Genomic DNA, 25448 nt, shown 5'->3' with positions numbered 1-25448 from the left:
ATAATATTTATACACTATATACCGGCACGGTCCATGGCCAGGACGAGGACTATACAGTATATATATGACGACTCGCCAGAGCTAGATCCTCACTAGCGGGGTTCGGGGAAGGGAGTGCATGAACGGGGGCTGGGGAGGGTCCGAACCCCCCTCGCCGTGCCGGCCGTGGGCGCTCCCCAGCCCAGTTCACCTCCTCCTATGCAGCAGTTTAAAAATACATCTGTATATATTATTCTATTCTCCCAGGTAACACTGTACAGTCATAGAAGTTTCTTTAAAAGCAATAATTTACTTAAAGACATCTCTATTTCTCTTTCATTTTTATACAAATATTTACTGTCAGATATATATTTATAAAGAAGTTAACCCTCTGAGAACCCTACAGCAGCAAGATGTGCACCTTTTTTTTTTTTTTATAATTATTATTTATTCAAAAGAACCTAAAACCACTTAAAAGCATTTTTTTAAAAAAATAAATAAGTAGTGCGCGCACAAAACCTCTCTGCCCTCCCCGCTCCATCCTTCCCACCCCCCAGATGCTACGAGGCAAAAAAGCGGGGTGGCAAAACCATCCCCCCCTGGGAGCAAAGGGACCGGCGATGGGATGGCATCTGTGTTCACTGCCTTAGAAGCATAAATGTCGTGGCCGGAGCTCAATGGCACATCCCCACATGTCCCCACTTTTGGGGACAGCCCCTCTGGGGCACTCGGTGCCAAAACAGCTGGCTCCCTCCCGGCACTGCCCCTGGCAATGTTTTCTCCCAGTGGCTGGTTTTTAGGGGAAGCCAAAATTAGAGCAGCCCCTTGGTGGGCAGCGCAGGGTCGTGGTGATGGACACTGGTGGGAACAGGGTGGGGAGAAAACTCTGCGGGGATGCAGTCCTGGTCCCCGTCCCGCAGCCACGATGCTCGGGGGCACAGGGCAGCAGGAGGGCACCGGGGCAGCCGCGCCCCAGAGCCCTGTGCAAGAAGGAGATGGGGATGGGGACACAGAACAAACCTGCCTCTGCCACTGATGTTTGGAGATTTCACAGCAAGTTGTAACCCTGGGACATGGTTTCCCTGACGTGGGCACGGGGGAGAAAAGCACCGGGAGCCCTGTCAGAGCCGAAACGCTGCCGGGGACCCCGCTCTCGACCCCTTCTCCCCAAGGCCAGGTGCTGCCATGTCTCCGCGCCCAGGGTCGGGTGCAGGATGCCTGCGGGTACCGAAGCCTCTCCCACGGCCACGAGGAGCAGGGAGCCGGATTTTGGCTCCCAGAGCACCAATGAGCAGCACGGCCGGGATGAAGGGACCTGCAACCTGCGCCTTCCCGGCTCCTTCCCTCTGTGCAAAGGTGGGAAGCAGGCCAAGAGCAAAGGCTTCCCGTGCACGGGGTGGTTTGCCTTGTGCCACAGCAAAAGCTAAACCGGTGTGCCATCAAGGCCAGCCTAAAACGCAGCAGACGGTGGGATGCGGGCGCTGCCATGGGGGCAGAGCAAAGGGGATGTTGCCCCAAGGGGAGGATGCAAGCGGGGTGCCGGGGAGCAGGGCTGGGGCGCGGGATGAGTTTGCATCTCTAAGGCACAATCCACCTTGAGGCTGGGACGCGGGGATGGGTTGAAGCACAAGACGGGGTGGTTTCCTCGACTGGCATCTGTTGGTTTTGGAAAAACATCTGCCTCTGAAGCAGGACTCTGGTGAACAGGGAATTCATAAATCCCAACCTGGCACGGAGATGATTGCTGTGCTAGAAGAAGTGCAACTCAACAAGATGACTTGGTTGGACTTGATGATATTAAAGGTCTTTTCCAACCTAAACAATTCTATGATTCTATGACTTTCACCTTGATTTCCACATTTGAAATGATTTTTTGAAGGGAGAAAATACCATATTGGTTGGAAAAGTGGGGAAATACCCAAATTTGAGAGCTTTCCATTCTCCTTTTTGTGCTTTTTACTATTTCATCCTAGTTACAGTGAAACTTATGAATTCCCTGTCAGAGATGTTGGGGGAGACCCAACCCTTCAGCAGCTGATGCCCCAGACCCAATTTCCACCCTGAAGATCAATATTTTCAGAAATTGGCTAATTACTGTGTTTACAGTGCTTCTTTCTGTCACAGTCTGCCTTTTCCTTATTAGCTACTTAGCCAATAATTATGCTACTCGCTTTCACTGCCACGGACCTCCGGCCACTTACGTCTGTTTTCTGCCGATGAAGCCGTGCCAGTGGAAAAAAAAAATACCACCCCAAAATTGGATGCAGTCTTGACTTCTAGCTCTTGCATCTGCCCAGCAAGTCACCTCCTCAAAGGACCCCAGTGGCTTATTCATTCCCTTGTTCATTTTTAAAAAATACTGAATCACTTCTTTCAGATTTAATATTATTATTATTATTGTTATTATTATTATTTTGGTAAACAGTCTCCCAAACGGTACGGTGAAAAAATTAAAAACCCTCTCGCCTCCCTCCCCCCCGCCCCCTTTTTCCCCAAATTAAAAAGAAGTACGTTAATGTTGCATGTTATTTCAAGTGTTGTTCTTGTGCAACTGAATCAGACCGCCTGCCGGAAGGAGCAATATTTTTTGTTGTTGCTGCTCAGTTAAAAAATAAAAGGAAAAAAAAGAAAGAGAGAGAGAAAGATTTGTTTCCTGATATTTCCTCTTTTTTGGATCTCGCAGTGCTCGGCTCCAAGAAAACGCTGGCGTTTTCCCCGCGGGGAGAGCAAAGCCCCACGGGGCCGCGTGGGGTGAGCACCTGCCCGTGCCCCACGGACCCTCCTCTCTCCGTCTGTCCGTCTGTCCATCCATCCATCCCCCCAGAGCCCGTCGGCCCTGCTGCGGGTGCCGGGCGCAGGAGTTGCGCCGTGGCCTGCCGCCGTCCCCTCCTGCAGACCGCTCAGTGGTTATTGCGATGAAACTGAAAACTATGAACGATACTAATTTCTCAAGCATTCCTATGGCACTTGCATTGTTCTGCATAATTTGAGCGGGTTGTAGGGGAAGAGATTAGAGGAGGAAAAAAAATACCCTCGGAAAAGTCAATGGAAGGGCCAAGAGTCATATTTCTGACTCCCTCCTGTACGACCGTTGATCCAACGCTATTGTGGCTTGAAGCCTATCGAACTCGTGCCTGTTGTCTGGGCTCAGGTCCTCCAAACCCCGGCTGTCATCGTCTTCCTCTTCCTCATCACGGCTCATGAAGGCCAGCTCATTCTCGTAGCAGAAGGAGTTGGTGCTGGGCAGCAGGAATTTGTTCTCTACCAAGTCCTTGGCGCTGCAACGGGGGGTGGATGGGACCTCGTAGGTTTTGTGGAAGTGGGAATAGTCTACTTTGTACTGGTTTTTCTCCTCAAACAAGACGGGCTCGAAGCGGTGGCCCCAGAGAATCTCACTGGCCAGGTAGGAGCTCCGAGCTTGCGTTGTCATAGCGGTGGCTTCTACCATACCTTCCAGGATGACCACGATCTCAAAGTCATCTGTCTCCAAGTCCTGGCGGCTGATCCCAAACAAGGGGCTGTCTTCGTTGATCTCATGGAGAATGGTGATGGGGGACACCAAGAAGATACGGTCCAAGCCTTTATCAAACCCCACATCGATGTCTATTTGGTCAAGTGGTATGTACTCCCCTTCTTCTGTGATCCTAGGCTTAATTAGCTGAGCTCGTACGTGGGCTTCTACTATGTGGCTTTTCCGGAGGTTCCCAACTCTCCACATTAGGCAGAGTTTTCCATCTCTCATTGCCACTACTGCGTTATGGCTGAAAAGTAATGTCTGGGCCCGTTTTTTGGGCCTGGCCATCTTTGCCATTATTGCACCAATCATGAAAGAGTCAATTATACACCCCACGATGGACTGAACCACCACCATGAAGACCGCGAGCGGGCACTCCTCCGTCACACAGCGGAAGCCGTAACCAATAGTCGTTTGGGTCTCGATGGAGAACAGAAAAGCAGCCACAAAGCCATTGACCTGCAGAACACAAGGCTTGAAGGTATCATCTCCACCTGGGTTTTCTAGGTCTCCATGAATGAGTGCAATTAGCCAGAAAATCAGCCCAAACAATAACCATGACACCAGAAATGCCAGGGAAAAGAGCAAGAGCATATACCTCCAACGAATGTCAACGCACGTGGTGAACATGTCTGCAATGTACCTCTGTGGCTTGTCATCCATGTTGGTGAACTCCACGTTGCACTGACCGTTCTTCTTTACAAACCTGTTCCTGCATTTCCTCCTGGTGTGGATTTTCCCATTGCCAAAACCGTTGATACCTGGCATGGTGGTCAACCTCAGCCCGTCTTCCTCGGAGGACACGATGCTGTAAGGGTTGACTCTGCCTGCAGTCATCCCTGAGCCAAGCCCACAGTGAAGGTGAAGGGTCTTGCGACTCCCGGCGTCCCCCTGGCCCACCCCTGCCCACCCCCCAGATTCTGTTGTGGTGGAAGAGAAGTCCCAAGCTTCCACGTCTTGGCTGCCACGTCACCACGCAGATCCCGTGAGAGGCTCTGCAATGAGAAAACAAAGACATGGCCATTACCTCTCACGGCAAAGGGACCCGGGGGGGTGTTTGGCCATGGGTCTGTTGGGGTGGCTGGCTGCATGTTGAGTGAGGACCCCCCCAACTGCCTTTACTCTCCCTTCTATGGCTAGGCTGTTCCCAAAAAACACACACAAGGAAGCAAGAAGGTCTTTGAGTTCGTTCTTTCATGCTACAAAGTGAGTGAGCAAACCTTGCTGAGGAGATGCGGCATTTCTGGGAACCCCAATGACACCAGTACATGAAAAACCTTGGGTAGCACTGGAGTCTCTCCCCTTCACTTTTCTCATGAGCTCTGCTGTTGGAGCAGGGTCAGGCTGCTGGAAAGGAAAGCAGAGAGGCCAAGCTGCTCTCCTTAGCACAGAGATATTAATAAAGGTACGCCTGAAAGCAGCTCCATCAGTTCACATTGCCTGTGCCAGATGGACCGCTGCCCAGCACATCGCAGCAGCAGTTGCCCGACCTCCTGAGCACCAGCTCTTCTGGGGTCGAGGGAAACCACAGGGAGATGTGGATTTAACCTCCGTCCCCCCAGCCCGGGGATGGGAGAGGACATGGCCAACATGCAGCCGATTGGAGAAGGCCCAGGGAAGGCACTCACTCAGGGCAGATGTCCCGAGGACCAACTTTCCCAACATATCCACTGGGACACGGAGCCATCTACGGTCACAGATGGGTTTTGCTGGCCAAGTCTTATGAAGGGACAACTGCCACTGGGGAACGGGGAGCTGTTTTGATCCCTTCTGGAGGGCTCAGCTGCAGCATCAGGGACCTATACTCAGCTTTGCCTGGGAGAGAGGTGGGAGCAGCATGGACATGGGCAAGGTGGCCCAAGTCAGGTGGGCTCCACGGTGCCTCTGCAGTGGCACGTGGGGCTGCATCAGGCAGCGGATGGGATTGTGGAGAAGCCACGTGGCATGTCCCAAGCACCCCAAAGAGATGGCACTGCAGGAGCACTCCCCAAACCACCCCCTGCTGCAGCTCATCCTATTCTTTAGCAACATGGAATGTGCCACTGGGGATGAATCCACCTTGCTGGCAATGAGACCTGCATGGGGCAGCAACGTGGTGGAGGAGTGGATGCAGAGCCCCCCGCAACACCCCGTCCCCCCAGCGCAGAGGTGCTCGGCTCATGCCTAGAGGCACAGGTGAACCCGCCGGGCTGTACGTGCTGTGGCGGATCTGCTGGCCTGATCGATGCGGTCGATTCCTGCAATCAGCTCAAACGCCCGGGGACACGCTGGGTCAAGCGCATCCTTTCCATTACACGGTGGCCAGGGCTAGCCCAGCGCCAGCGCCGGGAAGCATTGCGAGGCACAGCCTGCCTGGGGCTGCATCAGCCCAGCTAGCAATGATATGCCGGACTGCCTTTTACAGAAATTCACCCCAAATCCAGCCTGGGACTTGGGGATCCCTGCAGAATCCCAGCACCACAAGCAGGAGCACTAACAACCTGCCCAAACCTCCCAGGTGCTGGAAAAAGACCCATACGTGTCACTACCTTATACACCAAATAACATATTTCCACCTGCTGCAATCCAGGCACAACCATTTTTTATCCCAAAAGCCGATTTTTCAAGCACCACAGTTATTTGTTGGTGTGTCAGCAGACCAAGAGATTGCTCATACCTGGCTGGGGCCGTTGGCACAAGATCCTCTCCCTCCTTACAGCCACGGGGAGGAGTGAAATAGGCAGGAACAGTTAATATTTGCAACCTCATAGTCACTGGAAGTCAAATGGGACCAACATGGCCAAGCTGGCTGCGGGGTCACACCACCAAACCTCAGCCTGGTCACCCATCCCAAGTCCTCCTCCTGACCACACTGGCTACATTCATTAAGGCGTTCCTCTCCTCTTTTTTTAATGAAAGCTGAGCATTTGGAGCCAGAAAAGGCTACTTCTGCATCACCCCTCCGTCTTGCCCCAGGGGAATATGACGAATGCTTTTGCCATGGGATGAATTTACTGTTGGGGTTTTTTAATTAATTCTAGATGCATTTGAGAAGTGAACAAAATGCAATGAGCTCCCAGTGACCTGCGAGAGGATTAGCTGGGGTCTGGATTAACTGTGCTGGGAGGGGAGACGTGCCCGGGTGAGCGTGGGGGCAGCGGCGCTGCCCTCACCGCGGGGCGATGCTCCCGGGGACCCTCGGGCTCCCCAGTCACCACCACCGGTCCCCTCCGCCTTCCCCCTTTCCCCCTTCCCTCCTTCCTTCCCTGCTTTCTGGCTTTCTCTGTTTCTTCCTTTCTCTATTCCTTCCTTCCTGCTCTTCATCTTTCTCTTTTTCTTTTCTCTTTACTTTTCTTCTTTTCTCTCTTCTTTTCTTTTCTTTTCTTTTCTTTTCTTTTCTTTTCTTTTCTTTTCTTTTCTTTTCTTTTCTTTTCTTTTCTTTTCTTTTCTTTTCTTTTCTTTTCTTTTCTTTTCTTTTCTTTTCTTTTCTTTTCTTTTCTTTTTTCTTCCTTTCTTTTTTATTTTACAATTTTTCTTTCTTTCTACCTTTCTTCTTCCTTTGTTTATTTGAATTTTTTCCTTTCTTTCTTCTTCTCTTCCTCTTTCTTAATGTCCATCTTTCTCTCTTTCTTTCTTTTTCTCTTGCTTTCTTCCTTTCTTCTTTCTTTCTTTCTCTTTCTCTCTTCCTCTGTTCTTCTCTCCCTTATTTTTTTCTCTCTCTCTCTCTTTCCTTCCTTCCTTCCTTCCTCCCTCCCTCCCTTCCTTCCTCCCTTCCTTCCTTCCTTCCTTCCTTCCTTCCTTCCTTCCTTCCTCCCTCCCTCCCTCCCTCCCTCCTTTCCCTTTCCTCCCCCACTCCCACATCACACAGGGTTTCACCCTGTCTGAGCACCCCAGACGTCGGGGAACCTGCTGCTGCGGGGGGATGCCAGGACAGACCAGAGGGGCTGATGCTGCTCTGGGGCCTGGGCAGCCCTCGTGACACAGCCCCTGTCCCACGTGGGACCCCACATTCACCGGGGCCGCGGGACCGAGTCCTCCCCAAAGCACCAAAGCTCTCGGGGGGACAAACCCCCCCCGGCCCCAGGCTGGCAGCCGCAGCATGGGGAGACGGCAGCTAAATAAAGGCGAGCAAAGTGGATCTGTCGGAGCAGGCGGCCGCCTGCGGCTCATACTTTATTTAGCACAGTTTTGTTTGGAAATACACTTTCTCAAGTTTGCTGAAAGCTGAATTTCTGGTTTGGTTTTAATTTGAAGGCTGGAGCCCCACGCTGCCGCTGCGGGAGGCTCGGGCTGGGAGAGGGCTCCTGTGAACGCGTGGAAACCCAGGGCTGGACAGGCTCTGCCACCGGCACCGGCTGGGGACCATGGCCCCACGGTCACCCTGCATTTCCTTGGGTCATGAGTGCCATCCTCCAGCATCACCCTGGCATCTCCCCACAACCGGAGCTGCCCCGGGGTGCTGGCAGAGGAGTTACGGGAGGTTACATCCCCCTCGCCACCCGCTTCCCAGGAGTTTCGCACCCCTGACCATCACAATTTTACCCCCCGGGAACAAACTCAAAACTTCCCCTAATACCCGGAGCCCTTCAATCCCATTGCCAGCCCCAGCTTCGGTGCAGACAAACCCATGCTGGGCGTCGGGCAGGACCGGGACCATCCCCTGCCGCTTGTGCCACGCGTCTTACACAGCACTAATAGCGTTAACATGTAGGAAACAAAACAGGCCCATAATATTAATAGCGGGAAGGAATGGCCCACAGCTCCCCGCAGGCTCTGAACACAGCGACGCCTTGGACTACCCCAGCTAATGAGCTGACATTAGAGGCAACGACTCCTGCCACTAAACTGCAGCAACCAAACTCCCACCGCGGAGAGGTTTCCCGCAGAGAATCCAAGTGTCTCCAGCAATCTGCCAACTGCATGGCTAATTTTTTTTTTTTTTTTTTTTTTTTTTTTAAAAGGGAGTTAAATGTTACAACAATATTCTGAACAGTCAGCGTGCCGGGAAAATGTGTCGAGTGCCGGGGAGGTCATTAGTTAGAGACGGCTGAATATGTCGATGTGATTTATCATCACACCTTTCCCTGTACCTCTGGAGGGGATGCATTTTGGGGACGGGGAGGCAGTGACCGGGCTGCCATCCCCCTCCTGCATCCTCCCAGCATGGATTTTCTCCCGGCTTATGGAGGTGTGCGGGGAACCAGGCTGCGTTTGGGTGGGATTGACCCGGGTGGGGACTTGGGGGAGCCAAGCCAGGGCATGCAGGTCCCCTGGCAGGAGAGGTGACCGTCCAAGAGGGGACAGCGGGAGGAGGTCATGCTCCGTGCTGCTGCCTGCCCTGCGCCGGGAGATAACGCTGCTATCTCCCACAGCGATGCCCTTCATGCCCCAGCAGCGGGACAGCAACGTCAGTGGAGAGGAGGGAGCTCTGCTCCCGGTGTGGGGCTGTGGCCGTGCCGGCACAGCCGAGGGTGCCCAAACCACTCCTTCTCACTCCAGCCCAATGGAGCAACCCAGTGCTGAGCACCCACAAAATGGGGGGGCAGCGAAGCTGGGGGCTCCCCCAGCTGAGATGCAAAGCAGGGAGCCTGCGGTCAGCCACCGGCCAAGTGTGTGCCCACCGCTCCTCTGACACCCAGTCTTTAGGCACTTCCAATAAATTAAGGGTGGACACAGGGTGGGCCAGGCCCTGACAAATCCGGAGGATAAATGACCCCCTGCTTCCCCTCCGCTGCCAGGGAGGACAGGCAAGAGGCTCCCACCACAGTGCATTCCTAATGAGAAAATACCGTTTTGGCAGGGGCATGGGTAGAAAACAGCCGTGGGCATGCACCCCTCCGCTGGACCCCCACACACCCCACTAGTGCCAGCGAGCAGCCGAGACATTGCTGTCTGCAAGCCTTGACAGTGCACACAGGAGGGAAACTGAGGCAAGGAAGGCCCTTGGCAGGGAGACCAGAGGCGATGGGGTGCCTGGAGAGGTGCTGGCTCGTCCCCGTCCCCCTGAGCCACGTGCGGATGCCACCGCGGGCACAGGAAGAGAAAAGGGGCCACGTGCAGCACTCGGGACCGCTGGGGCCAGGTGGCTTGTGCTTAAGCACCTTAAAAGTCTTGCTAAATGTGTCCTGGATCAGAGGAGATCCTGGGAAAGATCCCTTCGGAGGTTGCACTGAGCAGCATCGCAGGTCCCCAACTCCGTGGCATGATGGGGGGGGTCCGAGCATCCCGGTCTGGCTGCCTCCGTGTCTGTTCCAGCCCCAGTACCGAGCCCCGCTCCAGCACCCGTGGGGGCCAGACCCGGGGGCTGTACGTCTGCTCCTGGGTGATGCCCCCCCTGCCTGGCTGCAGCACAGGACGGGGAGGGAAACACCGCAGCACCCACAGTCCCCCCAGCCCCCAGTCAGCCCTGTCGCCCCGCCAGGTCCTGAAACCCCCATCTCGCACGCCTGGGAAATGCCGGCTGTTTGTCTGTCCGCTCACATCCGTACAGCTGGACAGCAGGACATGGCCGGAGGTGAGGATGAGGGCAAGGGGGAGCCGAAGGCCTTGGCAGGGTCACGCTGCACTGGGGGGCTGCCGAAGGATGCCCCAAAACCCCAGGGGATGCAGCCAGACTGCGACACCCTTACCCAAACCTCTGGGGTACCCACACCCCCTTCCCCGCACCCCCTTCCCCGCAGCCAGGCCTCGGCTGCCCCGGCTCAGAGGACGGGTGTTAATACCCCGGCAAATCGCCTCGGGAAGGGGCAGAGCCCCAGCCCCCTGGCCCCCCGGGAGGAGGGGGTCAGCCCTTACCTGGCACGCACCCGGGGGGGTCCCCCCAGCGCTCCCCGGCCATGGCTGTGGGGCGCAGGGTGCCCCGTGGCCCTGCTGCAGCCCGGGCGAGAGGCAGAGAGTTTTAATTGAATTTCTAGATTATCCTGGGGGAGAAGTTGTAATCTCCTTAAATCCAACCTCTGGTCGAGTCCCGTAACCTACTGTCCTGCGCTGGGGAAGGGATTTAACGAGGGGGAGGGGAGGTTTCCCAGCCTGCTGATGCCCCGGACCCTGTGCCCGGCAGGATTTGTCCCGCAGGACATCAGAGATCTGCTCCCGGCAGCCCTGCCATCCTGGGAATTAAGGCTCTGCGGCAGCGATGCCCTGTCCCCTCTCCCCGTGTCCTGCCATGGTGACTGGGGGTGTCCCGGGAGCCTCCCGGAGCTGGCGGGGCTGGGACACGGGTGATGGAGATGTCTGGTGCTGGGCGGAGGAAGCTGGCGAGGGGGTCAGTGGGGTGTTTGGAGAGTGAAGATGAGCCCCCCTGGGTGGGATTCGTGGCTGGGGCTTTGAAATGAAATATCACCTGGCCTGGCTGTGCCCGGGGTGCTGGGGGCTTGTGCAAGTCCCCGTGCAAGTCCCCAAGCAAGTCCCCTTCCCCGCCTGGGCTGCCGGTGGGTGCCTCCCTCCCGAAAAGCCCCGTTCCTGGACCGCGTGGGCCAGAGGGTGTTTTCAGATGGGTGACCTTGGGGTGTCTCCGCTCCCGCCCCGCGCGCTCTCTTCCGTCACGTGGCCCTGGTCCCTCCCGCATGCTCCCAAATCTGGATAGGTGCCAGGCTCCAGCCCCAGCCCCAAGCCCTCCCAGGGGAGAAATGCCAGCAATGGGGCTGCGGGCAGATGATGGAAGAGCCAAAATCAGCCAGCCGCGCTCCTGCCTGCCCTGCACCCCGGTTGTGCCATTGCCGGAGCCTCTGCAGGGACTCGGGTTCCCATTGGGAACGTCAGGTTCCCAGCCACGGAGGCTCAGGGGGAAGGCAGCAACCCTGTCCCAGCCCAGGGGGATCGCCCGGCTGCTGAAAAGCACCGTGGGAAGAAAGGAAAAAGCGGGACCGAAAGGGCAAATGTCTTCCAGCAGATTTTATCGCCAAGATGGACCAAGGGCTGCAGCACCGAGGGGCTCCTGTGCCGCAGGTAGCACCAGGGCAGTGCTCGGCAGCATCCCTGGGGTATCACAGGCATGAATTATTTTAAGAGTCCTCTCACAGAGCGATTGCTGCCTACGCCTTAGGGTTAGGGGCAGAAGGTGACGGATCTGGACACCGTTCAGCCCCAGCTTGCCTGCGGCAGGGCTAATCCTGCACCTCCCGCTTGCCCGGCTCCCATCAATGCCCCTTTCCCAAATCCCGTTACTCCCAAGGTGGGTTTTCCCACGGAGCTCGGCTCTCACCCAATGCAAACCCCCTCCAGGAGCCGTGTCTCCCGCTCGAGGGAAATCGCGTGTGTGGGCAGAGCCCGCGCCCGGGAAATGTTTATCCTGAAGGCGCGACGTGCGGCAGGTTAGGAGCGATGGAGCTGCCAGCCGGAGCCGATGGAGCCGTGAGCCGCGGGGAGAGCGACGCCAAGCGCCTCGGCGTCGCTCTCCCCACGGTGGCATTTCGGCTGGGAATCAGCACAGAGAGGAGTGGGATGAGCATGAGAGCCAGCTCGGGATGCACAGGTTCCTCCAGCAAGGGGTGATGGAATGTAAGCAAGACTGAGCCATCAACCGCTCACCAGCATCCTCTTTTTGGGGCTTTAAACCCATAGTTATTCCTGCTCCATCCAAACATTAGCAATTGCTCAGCTCTTGGTGAGAACTACAACCCATGTCCCGCTATCCCGGGCAATTTTCCTGGCTCTTTGGCTAAAGTTGCCATTTCCACCCCAGAAACAGCTGCGTTTCCTGAGCCCTTTGGCATCGCCGTGGGTTCAAGCGTCGGCGGAGACCTAAACTTGACTTTTGACCCCAGGAGGAAGGAGATGGGGAGGAAGGACACGCCGTCTTCAGGCAGAGCCGCCCTCCTCGCCCTACTTACCCCGCGATCGCGGTGTGAGAGCCGCGGATGCTGAGCCCGATGCCGGCGGCCGTGCGAGCGAGCGAGCGAGCGGGCGGCGGGGACTTTGCCGTCCTGGCTAATTGCTCCCGAGCTCAGATTACAGCCTCTCCTCTTCCCTACATGTCCAGGAGCTGGCACCTTGGCCGCGGCCCTGGGGAGCCACCGCTAGCAAAGGGGACATCCACCTTCGGTGGTATTTCTAAGGGGTAGGGAGCAAAATTGAGGTCGTGGCAGTGTAGGAAGCCCAAGATGCCTTAGTGGTTTCAGGGGACTGGAAGAGAAGCAGCTCGAAGGGGATTTTAGAGATTTTAGGGATGCGAAGGACCAGCCAGAAGCATGTAACAAATTCAGACCTGAAGGATCAGACACCAGACTGGGGCAAGGCAGTCGGCGGTCCAAGGCAAGACCTTGGTTCTTTGATCTTGCCATTTAACGACAGCCATGACCCAAACCCCATCTTCAAGTGTTTCCCGGGGGAGGAAGAAAAATCCCCATCCTTTTCTGTTGGGGGTGACAAACCCCCCTGGCACACACGTGTTGCTGCCTAGCATCTTCAAGACTAAAGAGGCCTTTCCACTGCTTTGCTGCTACTAGTTTTCCTCCAGCTCATGGCTCTGCACACACCAGTTCAAGAGTTTCAGTGTCTCCTAAATCCTGAGGTCTCCCTTTAATGCTCTTGTTCCTTGGGCTAAGCCTGGTTGGAGATGTCCTCCCTGGGGAGTACCAGGTTTCTGGCCCTGGGTTTCTGCCCTTTCCACTCTGCCCCAATGTCACCGGGCAGCCGGACACCCCTAAATTGCAGACATGACCCCAAGCCCAAGTAGCTGCAGGGGCGGCGAAGGCAGGGCAGGGTATTTTGGAGACCATCTTTATCTGCTGCAGTGAAGATTTAGCACAGGCGTTGTGTAATGACGGGGGGGCTCACTGCTCCCCGACCACTCTTGCCGTCAGGGATCAGCAGCTCAATTAATCCTCCCTCGTTCCCTGCCCGCGGGTACCAGCCCCGGGCACCCTCTCAGCCCGGCCCCGGCAGCAAGAAGTCAAATCTCTGCCTGATGTCGGCATCCACCACCCCACCGCCATCGCCTAGGGCACCCACCTCGTTTGGGAAGCCCTGCTCAAACAGCGGTGCCCATGAAGGTACCCGCCGGGCAGGTGTGGAAGTCCTTAAAATAACTCCCTTCTCATTATTTCTGTGCCCCAGCCTCGGGCGCTGTCATGCAGTGCATTGTTAAGCGGCCGGGCAGCTGCAGACCCTGCGGGCAGAGACCTGGGCGTTTAAAAGGTTGTTTTTAAACCAGCGAGGTTGGGCACACCCCTAGTTGCGTTGCCTCCTCTGCTCCTTTGCACAGCCCAGGTCACTGATGGGTGGCTCGCTCAGGCATGCACTGCAGGATCACAAAAGCAATAAAGTAGAAACCAGGAATCCCTTTCTTTTTTTTGGCCAGCCCTAAAAAAAACCAATTCCCACGTGTGTTCCTGGGCAACCCTAGAGTAAACAAGGTGAGCGCAAAGCCCGGCGTTGGCGAGCCTGGGCGCCGCTGTGCGCGCGCACACGGGTTGACAAGGAGCAGGGCACCATTTCTCCAGCAAGCAAAACCAAAACACCAGCAAAGGAAGATTTCGGGGGACAAAGGCGGTGGCACGCTGCTGCCAGCCACAACAGCCGACCTAACCCCCGGGGTCCCCAGCATCTTTTGGAGGTGTAAAGCCGGACGTCACGCAGCATCCCAGCACGGTCGGGTGGCTGTGGTGGCAACGGGCAGGCACGGAGCAAAGGTGCCCTGCGGCTGGGGCAGCGGCCAGGTCTGGCGGCACTGGGGAGGGTGGGACACGGTGACATGTCCCCGGTGAAAAGCCACACGGAGAGTTACACAACGCCGCCCCGGCCGCCCTTGGTTGCGTGCGCCGTGCATGCTCCTATCGACATGGCCCCGGCCGCCCTCCAACATCCCTGCGGGGAGATAACTGCAAGTGGTGTAAATGCAAGCGCACGTGAGCGGGGGGGGGCCCTGCTCCAGCCCCAGACCTCCGGCAGCGCTCGCCGGCGACGCTCGGGACTCGCCAGCATCCCACTGTCCCCTGGCTCCGCCGTGCCGACGGCGAGGGGGTCGGGAGAGCTGTGACGGTGCCGTGCGGAGTAGGGGGAACAGGGTGAGCACCCACCACCAGCACCCTGCCAAGCCATCGCAGCGGCTAAAGCACCGCGTGGGCCTGACCCAGGGGTTTTTAGGACCCGAAGGACCAGACAAAAGGCTGCAAGAACTTAAAACCTCGGGATGTGACACCAGATAAGGGCAAGGCTGTCAGTGGCCGCAGGCAAGCCCTTGGTTTCTTGAACTTGCCATTTAATGATGGCCATGACCCAAAAATCACCATCAAGCCTTTTCCAGGGGAGGAAGAAAAATCACCCTCCTTTTCTGTTTGGGGTGATAAACACTTTCTGGTCCCACTGGTGCTCACACCGGCAGCAAGGAGCCCTCCCCTTAGCACCCTTAGCAGGGTGCAGCCGGGATGCTTTTGTCCATAGAGAGGGGGAAACTGAGGCACGGTGACTGGATGGGCCCGAGCACGGGGACCAGCTGCAGCCCATGTCACCGCCTTCCCCCCAGCCTGGCCTGGCCTGAGTTCGAGGTATTTATAAAGCTGATAAGGGAGCAGAAAGAATTTTCCAAACACCAAAGTTACGTAACCTCTCCTTGCCCTCCACGGACATCGTCTGTAATTATAGGCTCCGTGGCGGGGCTGGCGGGGGGGCACCACCGCCGGTGTCACCCCAAAGGGCTTCACCCTCCTCTCCCTCACCATGGCGGGTCCCCAGCGCCAGGCACCAGCCCGTGCCATCGCGTGGCCCCGTGGGACCCCATCCCTGGGGGACCCTGGTGCCATCGCAGCCGGTCCCCCCGCCCTGGGTGGGGGAGCCCGGGTTTTTGGCTGGGCTCTGGGTGGCCGATCCCCCCTGTCCGCACCGGCGGCTCCCGGGGTGCGTGCACCCCTCCAGCCCATCCCGGCACGTGCTGGATGTCAAAGCAGATGACAGCCCGAACGCGGCTGACATTGCCATGGCGACTCTCGAACGCGGCTGCTGGGAGGACTCGTGCGGAGATGCTGCACCAGCACCTGCCCTACGAAACACCGACACCCCCCCCCAGCGATTCCGGATACCCCCTGCCCTCCACCAGCCCCATTTCCACTGCTTTTTGCCCCACTGCACCCACAGGCAGCTTCCAAAACCTCCTCCATCCCCTCGCAGCTGCCTCCAACTCCACCAGCCGTGCCTCAGTTTCCCCAGCCCTGCGCTTGCTGCCCGGGGCGGGGGGAGATATCCCCTCCCTGGGATTTTTTTTCTCTCGCCCAACTTCGGCCAAGGCGGCGGAGTTGGAGGGATGCTGAGCGAAGGCTCCGTCGCTGTGGCAACCCACCGCGGCCGTCTCCAGGCGACCGCCCAGGGATGCTGCAGAGCCACTCCGGAGGCAGAGCGAGAGGGACCAGGGCCGGGGGGGAGGCGGGGGGGCAGGTATCCATAGGGATGCCACCCCCCCCCCCTCCACTCCCCTACCAAAACCACAGCCTGGATCGTTGCAATGAGGTGTAAAACCACCCCAAAAACGGCCACCGATTTGACTCAGGCAGGCGGCTGAGCACTGACAACCTCGTGGCACCCCAGGCTGGCTGGCGGCGATACCAGCGGCATGCTCCCGGCCGGGTGCGGGGCCCCGCCGCTTTCAGGGACACCCGCAGGGCTGTGGAAATAATTGCTGGTAATAAGCCCGTTAGCCTCTTAACCCTCATTAAGCAGCTTAGAGGGGACATGCGCCATTATACGCAAACCCGGAGGTGGAGAAGGCCCTTGGCAGGGCAAAGGGGTGTTACTGCTGGGGATGGGATCTCAGCGGGTGCTGCAGGGGGTGTCAGGGCTCCATCCCCCCGCCCCGGCAAGCTCCCCTCCTGCATCCAGCCCCCACTGTCGCTCTTTGCCAGCCAGGACCATCGGCAGCTCCCGGCAGCGCTGAGCAGCGGGCAGGGATGGTGATGACGGGCCGTCACACCCGTGTGACGAGTGTGGGAGGTCTCAGCCGCAGTCACGCCGGCGGGGGGGGCGGGGGGGGGCAGAGGGACGGCTGACAGCATGGGGCGATGGCCTGGCCAGCGCCTGACACCACGGCTGGGGAATGGAGCGGGACGTTTCTAATCGCTCCAGTTGGAAAAGGTCCCATTTTTACATTTGCTAAATTAAAGGATGTCAGCATCTGATGCCAAGCCCAGGCTCCCTCGGAAATTTAAACTAATGACAGAGAAGAAAATGAGCTGAAACCGGAGCACAAGCGCTCCCACGTTATCCAGCCACATCAGCCCTGACCGGCCATGACCATGGCAGGGTTTAGATGGCAGCTTGCAAAGCACCAACCATCCCAAAGATCTCAACTTTTTGCCCCAAAATGCAACCTGACCCGCTCTGCTCAGTCAGAAAGTGCATTGCTGGTACATGGGCAAGCCAGGCCACCGTGCTGGGGCTCCCGGCAAGACCCCCAGCCTCCCAAAGGGCAAATAGCTCCCTCTTTTACGGATAAAGCTGCTCTAGGCAACAGGGTTTCCATCAGCGCAAGGTGGAAGGAGGGAGAGCAGAGTGGCGAGTGCAATGTCTGGATTTCTCCAGATCTGGTGATTCCTACAGCTGGCTCCGTCCTGCCCGGCCGCGCGCGGGCTGGCAGCGGGGTCCCGGCAGAGCCCCGGGGCCGCCGGCTGCCGCAGGGCCCCTTCGCTGCCCCTCTCCCCGATGGAAATACCTGGGCTCAGGCAAGGGTTTCGGTCCCCGGCGCTCTCCAGGCTCCGCTGGGGCGTTTTTGTGCTGCAGCTGAGCAAAACCACAGGGTGGTGGTTTGGGTTGGTTGGTTTTTTTTTTTTTTCCCTTTTATAATTTTCTCTGCGAGATAAAATTAAACAAACAAGCCCTTCTGGGAGCAGCGCGAGGAAGGGAGCCTGCTTTCCTACAGATGTGCATGTCCTCAGCGATTACAACCGCCGAATTAAGCTTTCCCTCTGGCTGGGACATTTGCACGATCTCCCTCCTTCGCCTCCTGCGGTTTTGCTGGTAGGAGACCGGCTCGCTCTGCAGCCTCCCTCCCCATGAGGTCATTACCCAAACACCTATTTTTCACAAAAGCATCGAGAATTTTTTTTTTTTTCTTTTCCCCCTGACCTCACCACCTCTCCATCAAATTAGAGTGGTCTCGAGAGCGAGACTGGAAGCGCTCGGCAAAGTGGCATGCACTGGCGGAGGATGGAATAGAATAGAATAGAATAGAATAGAATAGAATAGAATAGAATAGAATAGAATAGAATGCAGCCAGTCATCTCCCAGGGGATGGGGCTGCAGAGGAGGGGCAACGCTGTGGGTCAGGAGTAGAGATGGGGCTCCCAGCTGCCCTCTGAGCCCTGGTTGCAGCCCCCAAACCAAACAGGAATGGCCGTGTCATGAAGACTTGCAAACACACCTAAACTTTCCAGCTTTGTCTTGGGAGCCAGCGCAGAAGCTGTTGCCATAGCTTTGCGGACCACCGGTGCGTTTTGTAGCGCAATCTGGACCACGGATCTATGCAAATCCCCAAGGCAGAAGTCTTTATGGAGGCATATGACAACCGAAAAAGAATAGCGCTCAGTGCTCTACTCCCACACACCACCCCCCAACTTCACCAACATTTAAATCAGTCTTAAGTTGGAAGAATTCAAATCAACACTGTCGTCACAGAGCCAAGCAGAGAGGTGACACAACTTGGATGCTGCCAGGAAAATTGCCCCCCTGAGACTCCAAACCCATCAGCCCATCACTTTTTGAAGCCCCATCGAGGAAAACAAATGAACTGACAATGCGTTGCCCCCAGCCCTCCATCCCCTCCGGCCAGGGCTGCCGGAGAGATTTCCAACCAGCCTTCCCCCTGAGATCAACGGGAGGGGGACCGCGGGGAGAAAAAAATATCCAAGACATGCTGCTGGGCCTGGAGAGCCACAGTTGGAAAAGAAATCAAAGCTTCCAAAGAGAGAAATGCCAAGGAGCTATGTTGTTCCCCAGAGAAACAGGACATTCCTCTCCGAGGGGGAGGAAGGGAGGAGGAAGGCTCGTACCACCTCTTTCAGCTACCCAGCATAGGTGCTCAGGGGGGTCTGAGCACGGCAGCCTGCTCGGGCGGCTTGGCCCCGCTGTGCAACTCTGCAGACACAGATGGCATCGCAGCTACTGACTTTTTTTGTTGTGTTTTTTTTAATTTTTTTTTTTGCCCTAAAAGCATGTTTTCAATTTGGGGGAAAGGTTGCTGAGTTCTACCAGCAGCCAGGCAGATGAAGAGCTGCTTTCCGGGCTCCTGGAGACCTCCCTGCCTTCCTGCACCTCACGCCCAGACCCTCCGTGGTCTCAGGGGATGCAGCTTGGCATCGGCAAACTCCTTGGGGCTCTTATGGGAGTCACATAGGGAAGGAGCCAGAGGCAAACAGTTACTTTGCTACTGCCAGAAATGCCAAAATCGGGTCCCAGTTCAGTCCAGAGGAGAAAGGATCGACAGATTTTCCTCACAAAACATTTTAGGGTTGCACAAGCAATGGGATCGAGCTGGAAGCAAGCCGGGGGGAGTTCGTTTCAGTGCACTCCTGGTTGCTCCCCTGAAACCGCCCAATTTGGCTAGTTCAGCGTAATTTCTGTAGCTAATTGTTCCTGCAGGAAGTTTTATACCTGCACCCTTGGGCAAAGCCCTGACAGCGTCCTTCGCTGGGAACAAGGTACCTGCCTCCTCAAGGCAGCACCTGGGGAAGTAGGAGGGAGAGGAGGATGGGGAGCATTGGCCCAGCTATAAATAACCCCATGGAAAGGAAACAGGAGAAAAAGGAGCAAACAGAAACCAATAAATGCAGGGACATGGGTTTGGCTACAGGCACTCGGTGCAAACAGCTCCTCATGCTCCATGTGACCCCGTAAAATCGGGCACAAAAGAAAATGGGATCCATCACAGCTCCATGGAGCGGGATCCAGCCCAGCCATCGCCTGTCTGAGCAGCCCATCGAACCGACCCAGAGCCCTGGGCGGGGTGTGCAGTATGCAACGCATCGTTTGTGGCAAGACCTCATCCACTCTGCTTCATTAAAAAAGATAAAGATGAGAAAGGGGAGACTTAAATTAAGGGGAGTTAAATTAAGGAAAGTTAAATTAAGGTGCCTATTAGACCATGCCAACACAAGAATGGCCTGGCTCCTGGTGTCACCAGCACTGAACACCCATCGATCCCATCCCCAAAAGCGCCAGCAAGCTGTGAAATAGCCTGTGTTCAAGCCAGTCATCATTTGCAATCTGTGATCCCGGAGAAAAAGGCAGAAAAAGCAACTTCTCATTTTTACCGACAAAAGGAGAATTGCAGAGGCTCAGCAAGCACGGTGGCCAGCAGGTCACAACCAGCAGTGCTGGAGTGATTCATCCTAAACAAGCTAGATTTAGTCAAACTAGCCCAGAATAAGGCAGGGAAAACAGCCCAGAGTTTGCCCTGCTGATGCCTGCCAGATATTAGCCCATGGAAGCGACGGGGCCAGCAGAGAGGAGACAGAGCGGGATCTCCCCACCGCTGCCTTCCCCACCACCTCCAGAAAAATGAATGAAAAGCTTCAATCCCAGCTCCCGCATCCGGATACTGCACCAAAACGCATTAAAGAGGGTTTATTTTTTATCCCTTTCCCCAGCCCATCTTCCCAGAACACATCAGTCCCTGTCCCCAAAGGCTGTCGGAGGAGCCGGGGACCAGGCAGCGCTCCGCAGCATCCACAGGAGTAGTTTTCCCCAGAAAATCATCTGAGCTGCTTCAGTTTTCCTTGCTTGTAACTTATTATTAAAGCTGAGCAAATAATTCAGGGCAAAAGCTCCAGGAACAACGTTTCGCCTTTTCATTTTCTGCTCTTGAGCTGTCTGCAATTTTCTCAGCGCTCAGGGATGATTTAAAGACCTGTCTCCGGACGGGAGCGCCTTGCTGCGACGGCGGCTGCGAGTGTTTGATGGCCCGAATTTCACGTGCGCAGATGAGGACACGTCGGACACATAAGGATGGATGAGTCTTTCCCGCTACCCTAATTAGACAAGCAGCATTTGCAAGTGGGTTTTTGAGGGTTTTTCTGTGTTTGAGACCTGCAAACGCTTCGTGCAGAGTTAACGACCGCCTGTTCGTTAGGCAAGGCTCGACGAGTGCTTTGCTTTATGGCTGATCATTTTTCCAGCTGATGGTACCAGCTCGGACACAAGATTTCCATGGAGCACCTTGTTCCCAGCCCCTCTTTGCACCCCAAAACATCACTAAGGACACAGGAAAGACGTGAGGAGGACGGGACCACGGGCAGAGCCGTGGGGACACCGGGCTGTGACAGCTCTGACCTTCCAGCGCCGCCGCCATCCCAGGCATTTGCTTCCTCATAAGCGGAAAGGTTAGGGAGAAGGGATCGGCTCTGTGCAAACTCCCCGTGGTGCTCGCATGACGCAGGCTGGCAAAGGCAGCTCGCCCCAACACTCGGGCAAGCGCCAGCCGAAAAAAAAAAGCAGGGAGGGGAGAGCCACGCTCCCGGCTTGCTGTGCCGGGGTGCCCAAATCAGAGGTCCTGGAGCAAGAGCCTGTGCCCCCCACCCCGTCCGCCTGGGAATTCCCTGGCAATCCCATGCTGGGGTAAAGCAGAGTCCATCCTCGAGGCTATATGAACTTGCCGACTCTAAGAGATGTCCTCGACCCCTTTCCCGGAGGACGAAGGCTGGTGTCACCCGCTGCTGTGACCCCAGAACCGCTTTGGGGATACTGAAGGGGTTGAGAAATGGCCCCTCCCGCCCCCGGAGCCGAAGTGGGAGAGCCATGATGGAGGGCAACCATGTCTCATTTGGGGACCCAGCCCTGTGGAAAGGAACCGCTCCCAGGTTTGGGCAGGGCAGCCACCGCCACCCGGTTTATTTGCTTTCAGGACGGAGCAAACCGATGACATTAACCTCCTGCTCTAAAGACCCCCCCAGAGCAGCTCATGCACAGGACAGAAAGGTGCCATTTAATGCCCCCCAGCACCCGAAAGGGGCCGGGGCCGCTCTCGGGGCCATCCCAGGTGACTGAGCCTGGGGCTCCATTAGTCCCTGCTGGAAACCCCTCTCCAGCCGAACGGCTTTCTCCTCCCATTGCGTAATTGCACTTTGTCGAGCAAACCCAGCTGCTGGCGATGCTTTTTCTCCAGCTTCACCGCTCTCCCGCAACGTTTTCCGTATTCCTTTCACTCTCTCCGGACAGTCGCCGAAGCACCCGGAGAGGGAAAGGAGCAAAAAAACCCAACGCTCATCCCACCCATAAAGCAAAAACCAGGATGAAAAAAGGGGGGGAAAAAAGCACAGAGTGGTGTCAGGTGCCTCTCCCCAATCCATCCCCTCCCGGTTTGCCTGTGGGGGTTTGACAAAAGTGCTTTTCGGCTGACAAAATGATTACAGGGTGCCGAGACAGTAAGTTGCACATGGATTTCTTTCCTGCATTTCAAGCAGGGCGAGGACACGGCTGCAAAAGCAGCTGCACTTCTGGAAAGGTCGCGGCGATGGGGGAGAGGGGAGGTGGCATAAGGGGGGATTTGGGGAGAGGAGGAAGGAGGGGTATTTTCTGCTGGGGGAAAAAAGCAAGGAGAGAGCGGGTGGGAGCGTGCACGAGTGTGCGAAGCCAAAGGCAGGAGATGCTGCGGGTCCCTGTTGGGGTGGGGGTGGGTTTGGGAGGGTGCTGGTGGCTGGACCAGCCCGAAGTAGGAAGCGGAGAAGCTGGAGCCACTGCCCTCTCCGAGCAGGATCAGATCCTGTGGCCTTGCTACGAGGGCAAGGGCAGCGGCGGCGCGGGGAGCGTGCGGCGTGCGTGCATCTCCCCGGCGGGAAGACAGACTGAGCGGGGCAGGGCGAGGAGCCCCGGGCTCCCCGCGCCTGCAGGCGGTGGGTGCTGGGCAGCGGGGAGGAGGAGAGGAGGATTTCAGCTCCAAACTCAATCTGTTGGAGAACTTGGCCTGCTCCCCGTCAAGCTGAAAATAGCACATATGTAAGGACGTGCACGCAGTGCTGGCTGTGTCCTCGCCGAGCGCTTCCTTCCTGCTGCGCTCCACGCAGCGTCCCGGCCCTCCGCCTGCTGCCTCCGGCCCCCCGCAGCCCCCCCCGCCCCCCACGGGGGCCAGGTCTCGGGCAAGAGATGGTTTTGACTCCTTAGAGCATTCTTATTTCGGCAAAGCGAGGACGGTGCGCAGATGCGGAGCTGGAGCCCGGTCCTTTCACCTTCAGCCGCTTTTTGCGTTTACCACGAGGTCCGGCCGGCGGCGGCATCCCCGCCGTTATCATCTGGAGCTGGCGAGGATGAGTGTGGCTCACAGCGGGAGCCGAGCTTTCATAGAAACAGGCATCTGGCTCCAGCCCCCCACCACGGCCGCCGGCCCGGGCTCGGGCTCAGGATGGGGCCACGAGCACACACGAGTGCCCAGGCAGCTGCATTAGCAGGCGGGGAACCTCCACAAGTGCCCATTTCCCCAGACTTTATCTCCAAATCCGTTACTGGCCATGGGAAAATAAAGACATCATCCTCCTCCGCGAGGGCACGGCTGCCTGGCTGGGGTCGAGCCCCAGCCCTCGGAGGGATGGTGAACTAGCAGAGTGTGCAGCAAGCTGGAGGATGGAGATAACCCCGGCAGCAACCAGAGCTGATTCCTGCAGCGGAGAAGGAATAAAAGAGGCCGAGCTCCCCATGGACATCAGGCACAGGAATAATGGGAGAGTTTCGTGGGACATTGGCCGCAGCTCTGAGCACAGCTTGTGCAAAGCCCCGCTCCTCTCCTATCCCTGCTTTGAATTCCCCCTAAAGAAATGTCCGGGGCAAGTACCCCAAGATGGAGGAAATACAGGGTTTCTCTCAATGAGGCTTACGGGGTGGTAACTGGGGGATCTAGTAAGTGCAAAAAAGCAAAGAACACCAGATGCTGGGGAGGGACGTACAGGCAACCTGCATGGGGCTTCGTGTACGGCAGAAGAGGATTTTGATAAGTATGCAGGTTGCTTTGAGCTATTCAGGGTGCCCTATATGGCCACTATAGGATGATCTCCTAAGCAGAGGGAGCAAGCAGCCCTCCAGGCAGGCCGTCCAGCGTTTCGGGGCATGGCCCCGCAGCAGTGCCCTGCAGGAGAGGCATCGCTTTGTGAAAACACTTTTCTCACCCCAAATCTCCGTTCTGCCGGGTCGTTGCTTTACGACGATGGCTGCTTCTTGATGCAGAGCCTGGCTGGGGACAGCAGCTGGACACCGGGGGACATCGCTGGCTGTGCAGGAACGAAGCACAGCCCTAATGCACGCTCGCATCCGCAGCGCACCGAAAACATGCCTGAGCAGCGCCAAAACCCCACTGCTTTCCGAAGGCCTCTGAGGAATGGCATTAGCGAGCGTGTGGTATCAGCTCTCCTGAAACAAAGCCATTGTGGTCGAGGCAGGATCCTTATTAATTCTTTCCTCTCTTTAATTTCCATTTTTTTCTCGGTTCCCTTTCCAATTGCTCAGGTAGGGCTTGGGTAGGGGCCCCACCACCACCAGCCTGTGTCCATGCGGCATGGTACCACCGGCATTACCGCTCCGTGACACGGGGACGCGATGGGTGGTTGCATTTGGGGACATGATGGGTGGTTGCATTTGGGGTCAATGGCGAGCTCGGAGGAACGCAGGGAGCACGGCGGGAAGGGAGCCCTGGATGGGGCAGAGAGCCCTGGGCAGAGGGGAAAGGGAGGGTGGGGAGCACCGAAATAAAACCCCGGGGCTCAGTGGCCTGGCAGCAGGGTCAGGGGATGCACGCCAGTCCTGGCCCCGTCCACCCTCCAGCTGGGAGGATGGAGACAGGAAACTGCCACTTACTGAAACGGCGTTGTTTGGTGAAACATCCCGCTTTCTCCCCAAACATCACCCTCGGGGACAGAGCGCAGGGAAAGGGGTGGGACAGGACCCCCTTGGCACCCCCAAAACCCACCCCAGCGGTTGCCTTTCCTGCCTCTGCCAGCAGCACCCGCCTTGGCCACCCAGCGCCAACATATTCCCGCTCCACCCTTGGGTCCCCCCACCACCCTCATCCCCCCCAACCCTAAAAAGCGCCGTTTTCCCCATTACATCCCACATCCTTGCATCCCTACAGTCCCCTCCGGCGCCAGCCCTGCAGCACCCATCACCACTGATCCCATCAACGTGTCCCCAGATCCCAGGGGATGCCGACGCGCAGCGGCCCCTCCACAGGGGACGGCGCGTGGATGCTATACGGCCCTGGGGACCCCTGTGATGTCCGCCCGCCGTTACATGAACTGCCTGGAGCTGGGACTGTTTTCGTTTGTGTTGCCTACAGCGCTGCGCTCTTCAACTTTATTTGCATAACAAATAATTAATAATATTTAATGACAGGGAGAACGGTGCGGATTGCCAGATTTTGCTAATTAGTGAACAAGCACCATTGCAAAAGCAAAGGCAGGTGTCACGCGGCCCCGTCTCCCCGCCGAGGGTGGGCTGTGGCCGGGGATGCAGTGGGGATGGTGGTCCCGTGGGACTCTCGGCCTTTTTGGGGAGGAGAAGGAGGAGAAGGAGGAGGAGGAGGCAGCAGCGGTGCTGCAGGTGATGGTGGGACGGGTCGATGGTGCTTGCAGGGTTTCGGCTGGTGGCCCCGTGCGGGTGCCTTGATGCGCAGCATGGGGAGCACCCACCCCCCCGACGCAGCCCTGCACGCGTGCCATCGCATGGCGTCCTGCACCCCGCTTTCTCTGCACCCTTATTAGAGCTTGGGACAACACTACTTAATTGTCTGATGATGGCACCGCTCCATGTCATTAATGGGAAAACCGGCACCAGCTCGTTAGACAAAAGCCTTTGCTCCAGCAGCCCCACAGCCAAATCATGCTGGGGACGTTCTTCCCCCGAGGCCCCTTGCAGGTGGCACCCCCTCACCGGGGCGGGGGGCTGGAAGCACCAGGGAGCCCCCGCGGTGTCACCGATGCTGGAAAATACGGAGGAATGAGGACTGAGCAAACCGGCTCGCCTGTTTGGTGCCACTTGGGGTGTAGGGTGAGACGGCAGCCTGGCAGCCTCTGCC

The 25448-nt window shown here is 57.0% G+C and overlaps 1 protein-coding gene across 1 annotated transcript; it reads right to left on the bottom strand.

Moving 5' to 3' along the window:
* Positions 1-3040: 3040 nt before the first annotated feature.
* KCNJ12 (potassium inwardly rectifying channel subfamily J member 12) lies at positions 3041-4330 on the bottom strand. The gene has a single exon (XM_009483613.2). It carries the CDS (start codon positions 4328-4330, stop codon positions 3041-3043), a length of 1290 nt encoding a protein of 429 aa, XP_009481888.2.
* Between the last annotated feature and the right edge of the window lie 21118 nt (positions 4331-25448).

Source organism: Pelecanus crispus, chromosome 11 (genome assembly GCF_030463565.1).
Source record: "Pelecanus crispus isolate bPelCri1 chromosome 11, bPelCri1.pri, whole genome shotgun sequence".
NCBI lineage: Eukaryota > Metazoa > Chordata > Aves > Pelecaniformes > Pelecanidae > Pelecanus > Pelecanus crispus.
The sequence above is the reverse complement of the archived record's forward strand: the minus strand, read 5'-3'. Positions and strand labels throughout refer to the sequence as shown.